General features: G+C 36.4%; 1 protein-coding gene across 3 annotated transcripts; it reads left to right on the forward strand.

Moving 5' to 3' along the window:
- Positions 1-348: 348 nt before the first annotated feature.
- On the forward strand, positions 349-17060 carry LOC126978586 (putative mediator of RNA polymerase II transcription subunit 26). 3 transcript variants are annotated; one of them, XM_050827546.1, is made up of 2 exons: positions 349-593; positions 15914-17060. In XM_050827546.1, the coding sequence occupies exon 2, from the start codon at positions 15965-15967 to the stop codon at positions 17033-17035; it is 1071 nt and encodes a 356-aa protein (XP_050683503.1). In that variant the 5' UTR covers positions 349-593; positions 15914-15964; the 3' UTR covers positions 17036-17060. The 3 variants fall into 3 exon arrangements, with proteins under 3 accessions (XP_050683503.1, XP_050683502.1, XP_050683501.1); XM_050827545.1 differs by lacking the exon at positions 349-593 and adding an exon at positions 5719-6027; XM_050827544.1 differs by lacking the exon at positions 349-593 and adding an exon at positions 14961-15095.
- Positions 17061-18897: the final 1837 nt, after the last annotated feature.

The raw sequence follows: 18897 nt of genomic DNA on the forward strand, positions 1-18897 counted from the left end.
AGGGTATAACATCCCTTCAATGCTACGTTATATAAGTCATATGCAATAGTATTGTGATGTTTAAATTTGAAAAAATAAAATAAATAAGAATAAAAAAAGCCTTCAAAATAAAAATATTATTTTTCAATTTCTTTTCTCAGACAACCCTAATAGTGAAGCAGCTCATTGCATAGTGCACTAAAATATTAATGCTTCATTTATGTGGATAAATTATGGCGGCGTCTGACGCATTGGGCCTTCTGCTAACTTGAAATTGTATTTAGTTACGCATGAAAGGTCTAGATTGCGCTAGTTGTCTCGCATGCGCGCTGAATACGTGCGAATAATCGACTCGCGCGCCATAAAACATTATCAAAGTTGTCTTCGAGTTGTCTGCCTGCCGTGATTGATTGTATAACCTTTTAATTGTCTTGTGTGCCACGTGTCCGCTACATATATTTTGAAGACTTGCTTGTGACATCAATCTAGTTCCCGAATATACCGTGGATGCTTCCTGATTGCTGTTTTTATCCGCTCTGCTGCAACAACGACAAGCCACGAATCAAGACTGATCTGCGAGTATTCCTCTTTAGGAAACTCTAGATTCAATACAGGTTAGTGGATTGGTTCTTACATTAGTTGTCGCCATAATTATCCGCTTTCTTTTTCGAGTTACGTTCCCCGCGGTAGACTGTCTATTTACACGACAGCCTACCAACATTTATGTGCAGGGTTTAAATGCCCTACCACACTTTATGGTCCTCACGAGCTCAGATATTGTCCAGCATATAATTATCATAACGTAATTAATATCATAATATAAATAAATTTCTTTATTTAACTTCATACAACAACCAATTAGCTTAATATTCATCATATAAACTTGTTCAAGTAAAATGAGTAAAGACAAAATGGATCATGACAAATTATCTAAACAGCTTAGTATTTTGAACGGTGAAAAGGAAATAATATTTAAGAGAATAAATCGTTTGTATAATTTATCTGTCAATGTTTCTGGTTTCGAATCACGCAATAATGAACAGTATTTTAGCTGATTCAGAAACTATAGATGCGTTGAGGGTAGAGTATAAAAAGTTATTGCATCAGATTATTGATATTGAATTAACTTTAAAACCAGATTCTTCACCTAATTTGCAAAGCTTAGAATCATATGATGATTTATATATTAAAATAAAAAGGGTTAGGAATAAAATATTATCGGATCACTTGTCTTTGCCACACACACAGCCGCGCTTGAACAACAATACTTCCTTCCATATCAAAATTCCATCCATTGAGCTGCCTTGTTTCGATGGAAAGACAGAAAAATGGCCTGTCTTTTATGAGTCATTTAAAACAAATATTCATGAGAATAAAGAACTAACAGACTCTCGCCGTATCCAATATTTAATGGGTAAGTTAACTGATTCCGCTTTAAGAATAACCGCAGGTATAATACCTACAGGTGATTCCTATAAAATTATTTGGAATTCACTAGTTAAAAAGTATCAAGATAAACGATCGTTAGGCACACATTACTTAAATAATATCTTAGAATTAAAGGGTTGTTCTCATTCCGCATATAGTTTAAATGCTTTTATAGAAAAATATTCGTCATCACTAGCCGCTTTAAAGCAATTAAATATAAACGATTTAACAGATTGTATTATATTGCACTGTGCTTTAAGAAAAATAGATTCTCAAACCGCACATTCATTCGAGTTATCCGTCCGCGATGTTGAAATTCCTTCTTCAAAAGACTTGATAAACTTTATTCAAGATCAAGTTAAGATTTTAGAACGTTCAGACAAAATACGTAATTCTAATATCAACACAGGCTTAGCCCCGGCTGGGAACAAACCTACCGCTGCGACCACGCGTGAATCGCGCGCACGAACCTACAAGTCATTCGTCGCGAGCCACGACTGTACTACTATACCTACTTCTCCCGCTTATTCAAATACACCGCTTGTGTGTGTTTTTTGTTCAGATAATAAGCACACAAAACTTTATAATTGTTTTAAATTTAAAAATGTACCTTCTGTACATGATCGGTTTAATTTCATTAAATCTAAACATGGATGTGTTAATTGTCTTAGTGTTACGCATACCATAACTAACTGTAGGTCGTCGTCTGTTTGCGAATTATGTCAAAAGCGACACCATACACTTTTGCACTTTAATAAAGATAAAAAATTTGATTTTAGTAGACGTGAAACACGAACTGTTGCGCTGTCATCGCAAGATATGCCGGTGAAGCTCGCGTCACCACCGCCGCCGCCTGGGCCCTCGCTCGCGAACGTGGCCACCTCCAACAATATTACCGCCACCACCGCCGTGCCCTCTGCTGGCAACTTGCCGGTACCACAGTTGCGCGATGTGCCCGGATATATTAATCCGTCGGTTTCATTGACGTCAGAGGCTAGATCTAATAATTCGATTTTACTTTCGACCGCTCAAGTATTTGCAAAGCCGCAGGGGAGAATGGGGCGAGTTGTAGTCAGGTGTCTTATTGATAATGGTTCACAGAATAATTTGATTACTGTTGAATGTTGCCGCAAATTAAACTTATCGATTGAACTGTTATGTAATTCGTTTGTTAAGGGTGCTGGTATGTCATGTATCCATGGCTATGTTTATGTTGAGATTGAGTCTCGCTTATCTACTGAATATAAATATAAGATATACGCTTTAGTTGTAGATTGTATAACGGATGAGTTACCTTCCCGCTTTATAAAATTAGATAATGATTTAAGATATATTTGACAAGTTACCGCTCGCCGATTTGACTTGGAATATTCCAGGTAACATCGACATTATATTGGGTGCACAGTTATTTCCATACATTTATTTGGGAAATAAATTAGATATTGGACCGCGTGCCCCACCCGCCTTATCTACTGTTTTTGGTTATGTTTTTATGGGTGACTATCCTTCTCAGAAAAATGATAATACCGCGCGTTTGTGTACTAAGACCGCTTCGCTTATTGAATCGACCGCTTCCGCTGATTTTAATTGTAATGTCACTACCGCTTCTTTTATCTCGCTGAATTTAAATGATTTAATTCAAAGATTTTGGCATTGTCATTATGTACGCTAAATTACTCATTAAAGAGCTGTGGCTGAGCAATATTGGCTGGGATGATCCTACTCCATTGCACATCACACAAAAATTTAACGCCCTAATACAGGAATTCCCGCTACTAGATAACTTGCCTATTCCGCGTCATGTAGGTGTTACACTTGAGTGCACTTTAAACCTTGTTGCATTCTGTGACGCAAGTATTCAAGGATATGGTTGTGCGATTTATGCCCACTGTACCTTCCCTTCTGCTGTCACAGTGACGTTGCTTTGCGCAAAGTCTAAGGTATCACCAACTAAAGTGACAACGTTGGCACGACTCGAGCTATGTGCAGCCGTGCTAATGTCTAAATTAATATTAACTGTGAAGGAGTATTACTCCAGCCGCTTTCCAATTTCAGAAATTTATGCTTTTTCAGATTCCACGATTGCTCTATCCTGGATTCACTCATCTCCACACCGTTTTTCTGTTTTCGTCAGCAACCGCATCGCGCAGTGTCAAGAAAACTTAAGTCCTGAACATTTCTATCATGTCGCTGGAGTTGAAAATCCCAGTGACTGCCTTTCTAGTGGTTTGCTGCCATCCCAACTTGTATCTCATCTGTTGTGGTGGAATGGCCCCTCTTGGCTGCAGCAACCACCAAATTTCTGGCCCATTCAAAGATTTTCTCCTACGAATTCCGTAGAACTTCCAGAGCATAAAGCTCATGTTTTAACCACTACCGCTATGACCGAGCCTCCTATATTATGTGAGTTAGCTCAGCGTATCTCTTCGTGGGATAAATTATTGCGTACAATATGTTATGTACTACGCTTTATTAAATATAAAAATAATGTAACCGCTAATTTGACTCCTGTTGAAAATATAAATTTGGCGGAACGAGTTATGATCCGCACACTACAATCTGTATATTTTTCACAAGATATCGCCTTACTTAAAAACTCGAAATTGCCGTCTAAGAAACTTCGACCGTTTCGACAGTTTTCTTAGATGAAGAAGGTATTTTGAGAGTTGGCGGAAGACTATCCAAGTCAAGTCTTCCCTTTGATGCCAAGCATCCCGCTCTTCTTCCAAAGAATAATCACGTGGTTAATTTGATTATTCGACATTACCACGTAATGAATTGTCATACAGGACTAGGACTTCTTGTATCAATTCTTAGACAGCGTTATTGGATATGGATGCCAGAACTGTCGTAAGATCTGTTACTCGAAAATGTAATTGTTGTTTTAAATTAAACCCGCATCATCCGACACCGTTCATGGCAGACCTTCCTGCGTATCGTGTCTCAGAGGCTAAAGCATTTGTGCATACTGGAGTAGACTATGCAGGTCCTATTCGTATCACTCTTTCTCGACGAAGAGGATAACATGCTCAAAAGGCATACATCTGTCTATTTGTATGTTTAGTCACAAAGGCAGTCCACATTGAGTTAGTTTCTGATTTAACCACTGATGCGTTCTTAGCCGCTTTCAAGCGTTTTATTTCCCGTCGGGGGCCTGTGTCTTGCCTTTATTCCGATAACGGAACAAATTTTGTTGGCGCTAAGGCTCAATTGGATGAGCTATATACATTTTTATTGACTTCAAAATTTAAGACTTCCCTTTCTCAAGAATTTATCTTGCATAAAATTAATTGGAAAATGATACCGCCTAGATCACCACATTTTGGTTCTATGTGGGAATCAAATATTAAGAGTTTGAAGACACATTTATATAGAGTTATTGGGTTGCAGCTTCTCACTTATGAAGAGCTCCAAACAGTTCTAACCCAAGTTGAATGTATCATGAACTTACGTCCTCTTAATGTGGTATCCTCTGATCCACATCCTGAGGTTATTACACCCGCTCATTTTTTAATGGCATCACCGCTAAAATATTTACCTGCTCCAGATTTGTCTGATCAACCTGTTAATTTAGTACAGCGTAAACATTTGTTAGACAGCATGGTGCAATCGTTTTGGAAGAAATGGCACACTGAATATCTGCATACGCTGCAGATTCGACAAAAGTGGTCTACTCCTGATAAACCAGTGGTGGTTGGAACTGTCGTATTAGTTGGACAGGATGACTCTCCCCCGCTAAGTTGGCCAATAGGGATTATTATGGAGGTTTTTCCTGGCACCGATAATATTGTTCGAGTTGTAAAGGTTAAGACTAGATTCGGTATTTTCAAGCGTCCGGTTGTAAAACTTTACCCTATACCAACTCAGTAACTTCTTTAGTTTTTCTGTTAGTTTATAAGATTTATTTTAGCTTATTTTTAAGAAAAAAAAACTATTAATTAATTGACCACTCTTTGAGCCATTTTGTTTTTACGTTTTTTTGTTTTTTGTCGTAATTCTAAGTTAATCTCCTTTACCGCTTAAATTTATTTCTTATGGGATTAATTGAGATTTTTCACTAGTACTCATGATACCGCTTAGTTAGAGGTAACTATAGATAATTGGTTGTACTCTTTTATTTAATTTATTTAATATTACTTCATTCATGTTGAAAGGTCTCCGACCTTCCAAGGCAGGGAGCATGGTGAAGCAGCTCATTGCATAGTGCACTAAAATATTAATGCTTCATTTATGTGGATAAATTATGGCGGCGTGGCATTGGGCCTTCTGCTAACTTGAAATTGTATTTAGTTACGCATGAAAGGTCTAGATTGCGCTAGTTGTCTCGCATGCGCGCTGAATACGTGCGAATAATCGACTCGCGCGCCATAAAACATTATCAAAGTTGTCTTCGAGTTGTCTGCCTGCCGTGATTGATTGTATAACCTTTTAATTGTCTTGTGTGCCACGTGTCCGCTACATATATTTTGAAGACTTGCTTGTGACATCAATCTAGTTCCCGAATATACCGTGGATGCTTCCTGATTGCTGTTTTTATCCGCTCTGCTGCAACAACGACAAGCCACGAATCAAGACTGATCTGCGAGTATTCCTCTTTAGGAAACTCTAGATTCAATACAGGTTAGTGGATTGGTTCTTACATTAGTTGTCGCCATAATTATCCGCTTTCTTTTTCGAGTTACGTTCCCCGCGGTAGACTGTCTATTTACACGACAGCCTACCAACATTTATGTGCAGGGTTTAAATGCCCTACCACCTAACTTTTAAAGAGACCGCCATTTAATATGGGCGGAGCCGTTGTTTGTAAACAAAATTAGGTAACCTACCTACGGACTTAAACATTAGGTATTCGATAATAATAGTACATACCAATCTTGCTGCGCAGCTTTTTAACACTCCTTGAGTTTCACAATAAATACACAAAAAACACCACATCACGTCATGTTGATTATGTTTTAGGTAGTTAGGTACCTAAGTAGATACCTAGTTATTTCATCACTAGTACATTCAAAACAGCCCAGGTACATCACACATGATACAGTTATAAGGAGGTACGTAGGTTTTGCAGCAACACCACTAAAGGAAGGGTTCAATCATGCACCAATCTTCGGAAACAGGCGTATGAGGGAAGCCTCCTATTCCGGTACCGACGGTGGTACACTTCGCGAGCTGCGACCAGATTGTTATTTGTCACCGCACCAACACACAATATCATGTTGTAATATTCATTGTTCCCATAATCTGCCATGATTATCGTACGAAAATACTGCAATCCAAAAGTCCAACGCGACGATCTAACAAACATGAATGTCGGAACATAACTAATGTATAAAAATTATTAAATAAAATGTCTGCACACTCGTCGAAATAACACGCGGCTTGTATTTTTTATGGAAAGGGAAGACAAACGAACGTACGGGTCACCTGGTGTTAAGTGATCACCGCCGCTCACATTCTCTTGCAACACCAGAGGAATCAGGTGAAACAGCTCTTCGGAACACTCCCCATGATAAATGCCGTAGAAGACACACAATGAGGCGATGTCTCTACGCAACGCCAAGTGATCCAGCCGTTCACAGAGCACTGGGTCCCCGACAATTCGAGCTGCTCTGCGTTGGGCGCGGTCAAATGGATCGAGCTTACTGGGGTGCGCCAGACCAGAGATGACAGCCTATTTGGCTTTGCTCTCCAGATGGACTCGAAATGACAATCACTCAAGATTTCGAGACCCAGTATTCCGATACTAGGCGAGGATGTAAAGGAAGTGTTTTCAAAGAGCGGTGATACGACAAATGGGGTTTTATTAGTGGTATACGCGCAAACTTGAGTCTTCTGGGAGTTAAATTGGACAAGGTTCATATTTACCCACATAATAGGGACAAGCCTCCACATTTCTAAACTCTGGGCTGCTACTCAGAAATTTCTTACTAAAAACCCAATGCTTTGCAAATGCCCGGCCCGGGAATGAAATACCTACCTATCTATTATTAATACGAGAATGGTCAAAGACATCCATTTTGACTAAAGTTATCTATTGGATAATACATTTTTTTGTGTTACGAAGGGATAAGACGAGCTGGACATTCAGCGAATGGTAATTGATACGCCCTGCCCATTACAATGCAGTGCCGATAAAGAGTTAAGAAAAACCCAAAAACGCGTGTGGAACTACAATTGCGCTCGTCACCTTGAGACATCAATCATTCAAATAATCCTACGTTAAAGTGCTTATGTAATAACTTATCAAAAATGAGAACTCATTTAATTTCAATCACAACAAAAATATCTTGAATTAAAAATGGTCCGGTGTGTAGGTTCTTTTACAATCGGCAATCCCTTTGATTTTACAAACACATAAACATTCTCCAATCACAGAGCAGTAAATATTTGAATCATGATATTCACATTCACATAATTCAAAGAGTAAAAATGCCGATAGGCCGAACTTTTTAAAATAAAAGTATGCATTACAGAGTTTCATAATTGGATTAGTATTACCTATCTTTATTGGTAATTAAAGTAAATACAAATTTAGAATGATTTTTAATGTCAGCTAAAGAAAATTCACATACAAAATAACTTCGTCTTCATGGCAAAATGAGATTATAATTTTCCTCACAGGTGCAATGAGCAGTAGGCATTTTACTATTATCTGATATTATGTCACATCTACGTTATTCATCTGTTTTAGGTCAAAGAGAGTTCAGAAAAACAGCTGATAAGGGTTGCGGGATGCATAGTTTTTGCGAAAACTGTGGACTTTAAATATTGTATTTAAATATAACGCTAATTCATTTCTGACTTCACATAGTCATTAGAGGTGACCTAAGGAATGTCGGGTTCAAAGCATAGTATACCCTTTTTGATTCACGTTGTATGTTTGTTACTGTTTCACCAAAATCTACTAAATAGATTTTGATTAAGATTTATAAATATATAGCTTACACATCAGAATAGCACATTGGTATAATTCATAACAATAATATAGTGTCAATTATCTTATTATCACAGAAACGGAAATAAAAAATTGTGTCCGTGTGTCTGTATTTTTATACACGCTTGTATCTGGAACTACTGGACAGACATTCATGCAACTTTTACAAAGCAAAATTTAGGCTGTTTTTGATTAAAATTGGTGCACGAAGAAAAAGTTATTATTTGTATGGTTTATATTAAGCATAAGTATTCATATAAATGCATCCTTATTTTCATTAACAAAGTACAGAACGAACACAATTAGTTTGTAAATAATTTTATTTATTTATTTTATGACATTGTTTTATATGGTAGGTGTTAATGTCAAAAAGCAAATGTATACACCTACATAATATATATATATACGCCGACATAAAACAAAATATGTTTTATGTCGGCCCGAGCAAATAACGATGTTAAGATTAATTCCTTTATTTTCCAAGTATCTAACTAGTATTCCAATACTATAAGCTGTAAGTACCTAACTTAAGGTCTGGCCTATAAAGCTCAGTACGTTAAAGAAATTTAAGAAATGGGGAACCTTTTGATGCCCGTCTGTCCTGTACACAATAAAAACAAGATGAACACTTAAAGCCAATATTTTAACCCATAATTTAATCAAATCTGTTGAGATTATTCCATTGACCTGAAACCATAAAATCTGAAAAAAAGTCGACTTTGTAAGCAACAGTTGATTAATTGTATTTTAAGCAATAGAAGTGTGTAACCGTGATCATAAATAATATTACCTAAGCATGCAACCTAGTGAAAGTCCAGAGATGGTTTAAAAGATGAATAATTATATGAAAATGCTCGGAATTAAATAAAAACAATAATTTTGTTTTTCCTTTAATGTGTCCTCGTTCAGAAATAAAATTGAAAGAATGTTTAAAATAATAACTAATAATTAGAATCATTATATCTTTCTAACTTTCTCAGGAGGTAAAAAACAAACATAATTTGAGCTACCTACAGTTGGTTGATTAACTAGAGTTGTTTACTATCAGATTATTTTTATGTAGTTTTATAAATCTTAAGTTTTGTCACAAATTAAATTTCTGAACCTAACCATAATATTTGACATTTGACAACCAATATGTCGATCGATATCTTTGTGAGTGACAACTACCGCTACGTGCGCGAGAACTTTTATTATTTTATTCTATCCTTTGTGATAGTGACATCAAGTTATGTGCATTGTTTTGTTGATTTTTGTGATAGTGACACTTTAATGTTAAATGCGCGAGAAGTTTTATCACTTTGATTAATGACAATTAACGATGCCGAGGAGAAGACGACCTGACCTAGGTCGTCGCAGTCAATCAAATGTGCGAAGAGCTATCTCACTTGCTAACCGCAATGATGACCAGAGAGAGACAGGTCAAGAAAAAAGTCGTATTGCTATGTCAGAATTGCGTTCTTTAGTGAGTGACAATGAAGTATATAGGCTTAGAATGCAACGAGTTCGTGCACATCAAACACAACAAAAACAACAACAGCGTGCACGATATAATGAAATTGAGTGATTCCGCAGACGCAGTGCTCCTGTGATTCTGGAACGAGCTGCATTCCACTATGATCAATAGATTATTGTGCAATAGATTATTGTGCCGACAAATCCCGTCCACACATACGCAATAGAATATAGCAAGATGGCAATCGAATATAATAATTATAGTAGTATCATAATTTTTATGTACGATATATATTAAGTAGGTCTGAGAATCGGTCGTCATCTATTTTATGCAACGTGAACCAGAAAGAGTATAACATCCCTTCAATGGTACGTTATTTGGGTCATATGCAATAGTATGGTGATGTTTAAGTTTTAATAAATAAATAAAAAATAAGAAAAAAAACTTCCCTACGAAATAAAAATATTATTTTTCAATTTCTTTTCTTAGACAACCTTAACTTTTAAAGAGACTGCCAGTTTTAGGCGGGCCGTTTGTTTATAAACAGAATGAGGTCACCTACCTATGAACTTAAACATGAACAATAATCTATGATTAAGGAGTATGCACACTATATGAAATGTGGCTTGTGTCTATGTATTTATTCATTCATTTTTTACTTCCTGTTATTGCGAAACAAATAAATAAAATAAGAATTTACATAACATTACACAGTTTCACATCTGTATTCCTGAAGGGTTAGAGATGTATTTTTTCCACCCACGTTTCACAATGTTTAATTCCCACGTAATAGGAGGTGTGCATCTACATTTCTGAAATTTGCTACGAAAAACTCAATAACTGCTCCATTCCATACGGGTAGAAAACCCGGTCCGGGAATGGAGTACTTATTATTAATACGAGGATGGTCAAAGATATCCATATTTGACAAAAAAAATCCGTGAAGAACAATTTCTTAATAGGAGCCTATTAGAATTATCTTTATTGGATAAAACATTTTTAAATTTAAATGTCAAGTCTCATTTGCCCAGTAATAACAACAGCTACAGTGCTATTCAGACCAAACCATAATAATGCTTACACATTTTTGCTTCACGGCAGAAAAAGATGACGTTGTGGTACCCGTAATCTATAATTACAAATTTGGAATTATTTTCAATGTTACTTGAAGAAAACTTCAAATAATTCTACATTGAAGTGCTTACGTAGTAACTTATCAAAAATGTGAACTCTTTTAATTTCGAACATAATAAACAAATCTTGAATTTAAAATGGTGCAGTGTGTAGGGTGCCTTTAGAATAGACATTTACACACACACAGAGCAGTAAATATTGTGTTTCAAAGCACAATTCAAAGAGTATTAAGGCAGACAGCCCGATCTTTTCAACCTAACATATTTAAATAAACACAAAATGTAAAAACACTGTTACAATTACACTAGTTTTTATCTTTTAAACGTGTTTTATTTAAATGTGTAACACTCGCGGAAATCAGAGTAAATACTAACATAACATAGTTTCATAGTTAGATTAGAATTAACTTTCTTTATTGGGTTATACATAACTACAGTAAATACACATTTAGAAGTATTTTCAATGTCAGCTAAAGCAAATGCACACACAAAATAACTTTGTCTTCATGGCAAAATGAGAACACAAATTGCTTCACAGCTGCAATGAATAGTAGGCATTTTACTATTATCTGATATTATGTCACATCTACGTTTTTCATCTGTTTTAGGTCAAAGAGAGTTCAAAAAAACAGCTGATTAGGGTTGAGGTAATCATAGTTTTTGCGAAAACTTAGGACTTTAAATATTGTATTAAAATATAATGCTAATTCATTTCTGACTTCACATAGTCATTAGAGATGACCTAAGGAATGTCTGGTTCAAAGCATAGTATACCCATTTAGTTTCACCTTGTATACCCCAAATATTATGACAAAAAATTAAAAAAAAAAAATTACTTTATATGGCAATAAAACGTTTGCTGGGCCAGCTAGTTATTATAAAAAATATTGTCGTGCCAACTAACTAAATTATGGATGCGAGTGTTTTGTTAAACGGAGATGTGATAAAACCGGTGGAATCTGCTTGATTCCAATGGGGCCCTCATATTGAAGGATTGGCTATAATACTTACTCAGTTCTATAGCATATGCGGTTAAAATAATTCAACATTCAAATATTTTTTTCAAAGTATAATTTTAATATTTAAAATCACTTATTGAGCGGCAAAAACTACCATTCGAAATAGTATCCCTCAGAGCTGAGAACAGGCGCAAGAAACTTACTACTGATTAGACAAGTTACGGACATAGATACAGTGCGACCAGTTTACTTTAGTTATTTTTATAGTAGTATTTTCTTTGATTAAACACGAGTGTTACACATTTAAATAAAACACTTTTAAATGATTAAAACGATTAAAATTACACGCGTTTTAATCCTTTAAATGGGATTGGTTTAAATATTTTCATAGTATTATGTCATATACTCTATAAATTGTTATGGGGCAGTGCAACCGATATTAATACCATCTTTGTGCTAGAGAGCGCCATCTCCAACACATTAATGAGTGGTGAATAGAGCAGCTGCAACCAAGATACAATATCTGCCAACTCATCTGACAAATTTAACCGTGCGCGTCGCTTTAATCGATAACTTTAACAATAAGATAATTATAAGCATGACAGTTGCTGTGGAGAATTTTGACGTCACACTTAATGTCTTATCGATTATTATCATTACGTTGTTGATAAACCTCAACGACTAACGGTGACAGAAAATGTATAAAAATCATCAGCGGTCACTTAGTAGTAGTACCTACCTTAGTTAAAAAATCAATAATAAAATATTTGTTATTTGTGTATTCTATGTTGTGCAAAATTTTCAAAACAATGGATTTCAAAAGAACTTTAAGAGATTTACGATTACGAACCAACCCACATTAAATAAGAATTGGATTGAGGCTTATAATCAATATTAATAATTTTGTCCTCCAGTTATAATGTGAAAACTACTGAACTGATCGGAAAAATACTTTTACTATAACATGCAGCGTGTTTCGGAGAAGGTTTTAATCTATGATGTGTTGGTGATTATTTTTTCTGAACTTATATTTATTGACTTATTCGCCATACAATAATTTCATTACACATGACAAATTACTCATACATTGAGCGGGAGCGGGGTCCAGGCAACGTTAGCCAGGTCAGCACTTGTAATAATTATTATCAAGATATCTGTATATATAGTTGTAGTCATGTAGCCATCGTGGTTGTAGTATTGTCTACCACCTCACAATTATACTCTTTCCAATGTATACATGAGAGCCAGACTCCACGCCATCCGGCAACAAGGCGAGAGAAAAATTTAAAGTAATGTTAATAATTTAAAGTAAATATATTAAGTATACGAGAGGAAGACGGATGACAAGAGATATGTCATGTTTGTTTAGCTCGATCCAACTAGAGATGTTAGCTGTGCCATGCAAGTAGACGGCCGCGGCGGCGCGTATCGGGTTGCCTGAAGTAGCTGAGCTCTGAGCTGGAACGCATCTCCGCTTTGGTGGAATCTGGCCCTAAGGCCCGTGCAGTACAAATCGTACTGCTTGCTGCAATACTTGTATCTTCAGATAAAAAAACCGCTTGTACCGGCTTCGCGCCGTCAAATTATTGCGAGAATCTAAACATTCAAACATCCCTCCTCCCAATTGAACAATAGACATGAGTTGCAAACAGACAAGATGTGAAATTCTCTCATGAAATTCTCCTTCGATGTAGTCAGTTGTCCGGATCATTTTCACGGTGTCCGGTTTACATAATACTAGCTTTTACCCGCGACTTCGTCCGCGTACACACAGGACTGAGCACGTAGTAGCGACATATCGATTAAATAATATAAATAAAAGAACACTCATTATGTTGTTGCGACACTTTTTGTAATCAATGATGTGTTCCGCAAAGTCATAGTCATTTAATTCTATCATCAATACTTTTTGAAGAGCACGCCTATGCAAAGAATATTTTAGGTATTTTTAACATCTTGGGTTACATTATTGGAGTTTTAGTAAGGACCCCTAATTTTTTTGAAAATATAACAAAGCCTATGTCAACTGGGGATAGTGTAGCTCCCCAACAGTAAAAGGATTTTTCAAATCGGTTCAGTAGTTTCGGAGCTTATTGAATGCAATCAAACAATAAATTAATATTTATTCTTTATAACATTAGTACGTAGGTCTCACTAAAAGTTTTGCGTAACTTAAAAAAACAACACGTTATAACCTAAATATTATGTTTATTGCCTTTAAATACTCTCTTTTACATTTTAAACATTTTTTCATGCGATCGAAGTATTTTTGAAAACAGGAGGACCATAGATCTGAAGGCATGTTTTCTACGTGCTGATTGAACGCTATCACTGCCTCTTTGGAATTGGTAAAAGTGAAACCTCTCATCAAATCTTTGATTTTAGGGAACATACAGAAATCACAGGGTGGGTGACGAGTTGTACTTTTTCGGAGGGTAAAATTAACTTAGTTTTGTTGGCCGTGTGTGAAGAAGCGTTGTCATGTTGTATGAGAACGCGGGTTTTCGTCGTCTTTCGCGAACTTTTTTTAATAGCCTGGGTATACAAATGGTAGAATACCAACCGGCATTAACTTTTAAAATTTTGATCTCCAAGTGGAATTGTGCAGATGGGACCCTTAGCTGAGAAAAAAAATGCAATCAATGTTTACCTGCCTCACTTTTGTTGGCCTGTTCTCATTTTCAAACACCCATTGACAAGATTGCTGTTATTTCCGGGTTCAAAACAATAATCCACGTTTCGTCTCCTGTGACAATGTCATAAACAGCATTTGAATGTTCGTGGTCGTACTACATTAGCATGTGTGTTCCGATTACGTAGAAGTTCAAAACGTTTAATGTGCCCCATGTATACATGGATTTCATCAAAATGTTTCACAAATACTTACTTTATTATGGGTAATTATATTAATGAGTACTGCTTATAAACCCTGGGGGATTCCTGATATGCTACAATAATGTAATATGTTTCTTATTATATGTCCATTACAGTAATTAATAGATCGCTAGGTAGTTAATTAAACTAATGGGTTTCAACTAACCACAAATTCGAATTAATTTTGTACCTAAGTACTTTGAAAATCCATAGGTCGTTAACAAATTTTCTGGTGATGAATCAAATTGAGGAGCTATAAATTGACTATCAGGAATTATTAGCATCAGTAAGAACAGTTACATTGTCGTGCAAACATGGAAAGAAAAATTTTGGTAAGGATTATTACTAGCTTTACATTATAATATTGTTTGTTACCTGGGGTATTTTTATTGGATATCAATACTGCCCACACAGTTATCAACCGTTTCAATTTTAACATTTCAAAGCATTACAGTATTTTCTTTATTCTTCGTTATTTTCATTATTACAAAGTTTTATTTTTGTAATATGCTTTCAAATTGTTACAACTCATGACCAGACCTGCGGATGAAGTGAGAGACAAAAACACCACTTTTTTTAATTTATAACTCCTGTACTCAGATATCTAGCAAATACTTAATATGTGATCAATCAATCAGAAACTCACTTAACTTGTTATTCATTTAAGTAACCACGAATCAATTACCTACACTACAACTAATGATTTTTGAAGCGAACACTTATTTGGCGGCGTTGAGCACTCTTCTTGGGGTGTGTATAAAATATGAACTCGCATAAGGACACGTGACCTGATCAAAAATTCCTAAGACAGTCGCTGAAATTATGGATGAAAGTTGATATTTCTGAAGGATATTTTATGTAAAATAATTATTATCGTTTTGAAGTGTTAAATTTAATATAATTATTTATATAAATTGTCATATTTGTGCACTATAGCGCAATATGGTATTTAACCACATAAATGCTTGTACTTTAACACTGATAAATAAAGCAATTCGTGCGAAATTATTCCCTAACCATTCCAAAATATACAAAAATGCACAACGTTAATGTTCATGTTTTCACGTATGCCGTCACTACCGGAGTGCAACCCGTTATATTTTTAATTGTTATCTAAATATTTATTTAATATATTTTTATTTAATTTCAGCTGGGTATCTTTGGAGCGGCTCTTTTTGCCTTAGCGTATGGAGGACCAATAATGAGCGGCCAGAGTAAAGACATAGTGTCTGGTGTCTTCATTCCAGCGGAAACATTTCAAAACCTTCAAGCAGCTCAGAAAAACAACCTAAAGTCTAATAATAAAGGTTCTTTAGCTGAACGAGATGGATCGGCACAAGACGACGATCTAAGACGCGCAACGAACAACCCGGCGCAATCCAGCGCTCAGTCCACCGTTGTTGTGAACCAGCAGGGCTCCGGCGGACAACAACCCAGCCAACAAGTGACGGTCAGCCAGCCCCAACAGCAAGTGAGCATTAATCAGCCAAGCCAACAGCAGACTTATGTCGGTCAGCCGAGCCAGCAAACGGCTTACGTCAACCAACCAAGCCAGCAAACAGCTTATGTCAGTCAGCCAAGCCAGCAAACTACGTATGTCAGTCAGCCAAGCCAGCAGACAGCTTACGTCAGTCAACCAAACCAGCAAACTGCCTATATCAGTCAGCCTTCCCAGCAAGCGACTTATATCACACAACCGCGCCAGCAAGTGGTAGTAAGCCAGCCCAATCCACAGCAAGTGTTTGTCGATCAAAATGGCCAAACAATGCTTGTTAGCCAGCAGCCAGGGCAACAAACATACGTGGTTCAGCAACCAACAAACCAGCAAGCAATGATCATAGCCAATCAAGCTAACTCTCCGTCAATGTATGTACAACGACCAGGCCAAATCATTGTTTCTTCGTCCAACCAACAGCCAGCTCAACAAACAGTGTTGCTCGCTCAACAGCCAAGTCAGCAGACCGTGCTAGTTCCTCAACAGACAGGGCAGCAGTTTGTGTACGGCCAGCGACCAAGCCAGCAAGTGATTGTACAACCAAACCAACAAGTTCAACCAACAGGGCAACAGACTATACTTGTATCTAGACCCTCAAATCAACAACAGACCTATATACTTCAACAACCCAATCAACAAACCAACGGTAATCAAGGCAGCACGTATACTTTGTTGCCTGTGGGCAGTCAGAGCAACTTACCAAATCAAAACTCTGGTACTATCTTGGTACCCGTGCGGCAGGGATCGAACCCTGTGTATACTGTGGTTAAAAAGTAAGGAATATAGTCCATAGACAATTTCTTCCGTTATATTAAAATGTTTTTATTTAATTATTATGTCTGTTCATTTATTTCTCAATACATTAAAAAATGTGCACTTTGTGCGGAGGTGTTGCGCTGTAATAAACTTTTTTTGTATAAGAGGTGCAAACGGGCAAGATGCTCTCATAATCTCTCTTTTCTCCTAAGTCAAATCGATTCGGGAACAGCAGCCGGTATGTAATTGATTCCACAAAATGGCTGTAAGGGGTAAGAAATTCCATGCAAAACGCGCGGTTGTAGAATACCAGACGTCATCGTGATGAGGGTAGTATTTAGCATTTTGAGATAATATCCGGTGGTGTAATTCGGCTGCTAGTATCAACCAGAACAACTCACATGAGCACACCCACATCTCTACGCAACGCCAAAGAATCAAGCTGAACGGAGATAACTTGATCGTCGATGATTCCAGCCGCTCTACATTGTATGCGGTCAAATGGAAACAGCTGGTACTAGGGAGTGCCCGCCCAGAGCTGAGGACAGTACTCAACGTGAAGCCGAATTTGCGCCCTAAATAGTTTTAGGCAGTGGCTTGTAGTGAGGTACTGAAAGTCACTCGATATATCGATATCAAGTATGCGGATACAGGCTGTGGCAGTTAGGGAACCCATTACATCACTACCTAATCGTATACTTTAATTTAAGTAACTAAAATTACAAAATATTTATAAATAATAACCAAAATAGTTATAAATTAAAATATGTTGAAATTATAACCCACTCCCATGCCCTTCTGCAAAACCAAGTGAATCACACGAACGAGGATATTTCAAATTGATCCCACAATAGTTAATCGAAGTGTCTCACAGCTCACAAGTAGTTTGTAGACCAACAATTGTTGTTTTTAATCCAATCGCAACTTCAAAATATTGAATGCATTTTTTATCCAGACGTGTTCTCCAAGGGGTTTTTCATAAAATAACTTTATGCTTTATAAACACGAGTCACACTTTAATAAAACAATAAGTCGCTCATGACAGGTCGTAATTTAAATTCTAATTGAAATATTTTTATTCAAAATCATAATCCTAATAATCTAAATATCTTAATCTTAATAATATTATAAATGTGAAAGTTTGTATGTTTGAATTTCTTACCTTCTGTTTCTTTAACGCAAAAACTACTGAATGGATTTTGATGAAAATTTACAATAATGTAGCTTACACACCAGAATAACATATAGGCTATAATTTATAAAAATATTGTGTGAATTATCTATACATATAAATAAAAATTGGATATTATGAATATATATACGGTACACATACACCAAAATATCATTTTCGTTCTGTCATTTATTGGCAGGTAGCTAATGTAATAAGGAGTATACAAACGACTTAGGCTTTCTTTAGTGTTAATTCCGCCAATAATTGTTTTAAAACAATTCGACACGTGTTTCGCCTCTACACGAGGCATCCTCAGGACGTGTTGTCTCGCCAAAATCTGGCACGAGACTGATGTAATTAGGGATGACTTTTAGATGTTTACACTGTTGATTGAACCAAACGTTTTGGGCTGCCCGACGCTGAAGCTTGGTCAACTTGATGTATAATTTCGCCTGTTCAACTATACCTGCTGACTTAAGAAAATTTATTGAATCAGGCGTTACTTTGCGGAAATCCATAATTATACAAACGACTTAGGCTTTCTTTAGTGTTAATTCCGCCAATATTTGTTTTTAAAACAATTCGACACGTGTTTCGCCTCTACACGAGGCATCCTCAGGACGTGTTGTCTCGCCAAAATCTGGCACGAGACTAAGGCACGTAATAAGGAGTAACTTAGGCGATGTTTATTTTCGAAAAATAAAGTAATGTT

Source organism: Leptidea sinapis, chromosome Z, assembly GCF_905404315.1.
Source record: "Leptidea sinapis chromosome Z, ilLepSina1.1, whole genome shotgun sequence".
NCBI lineage: Eukaryota > Metazoa > Arthropoda > Insecta > Lepidoptera > Pieridae > Leptidea > Leptidea sinapis.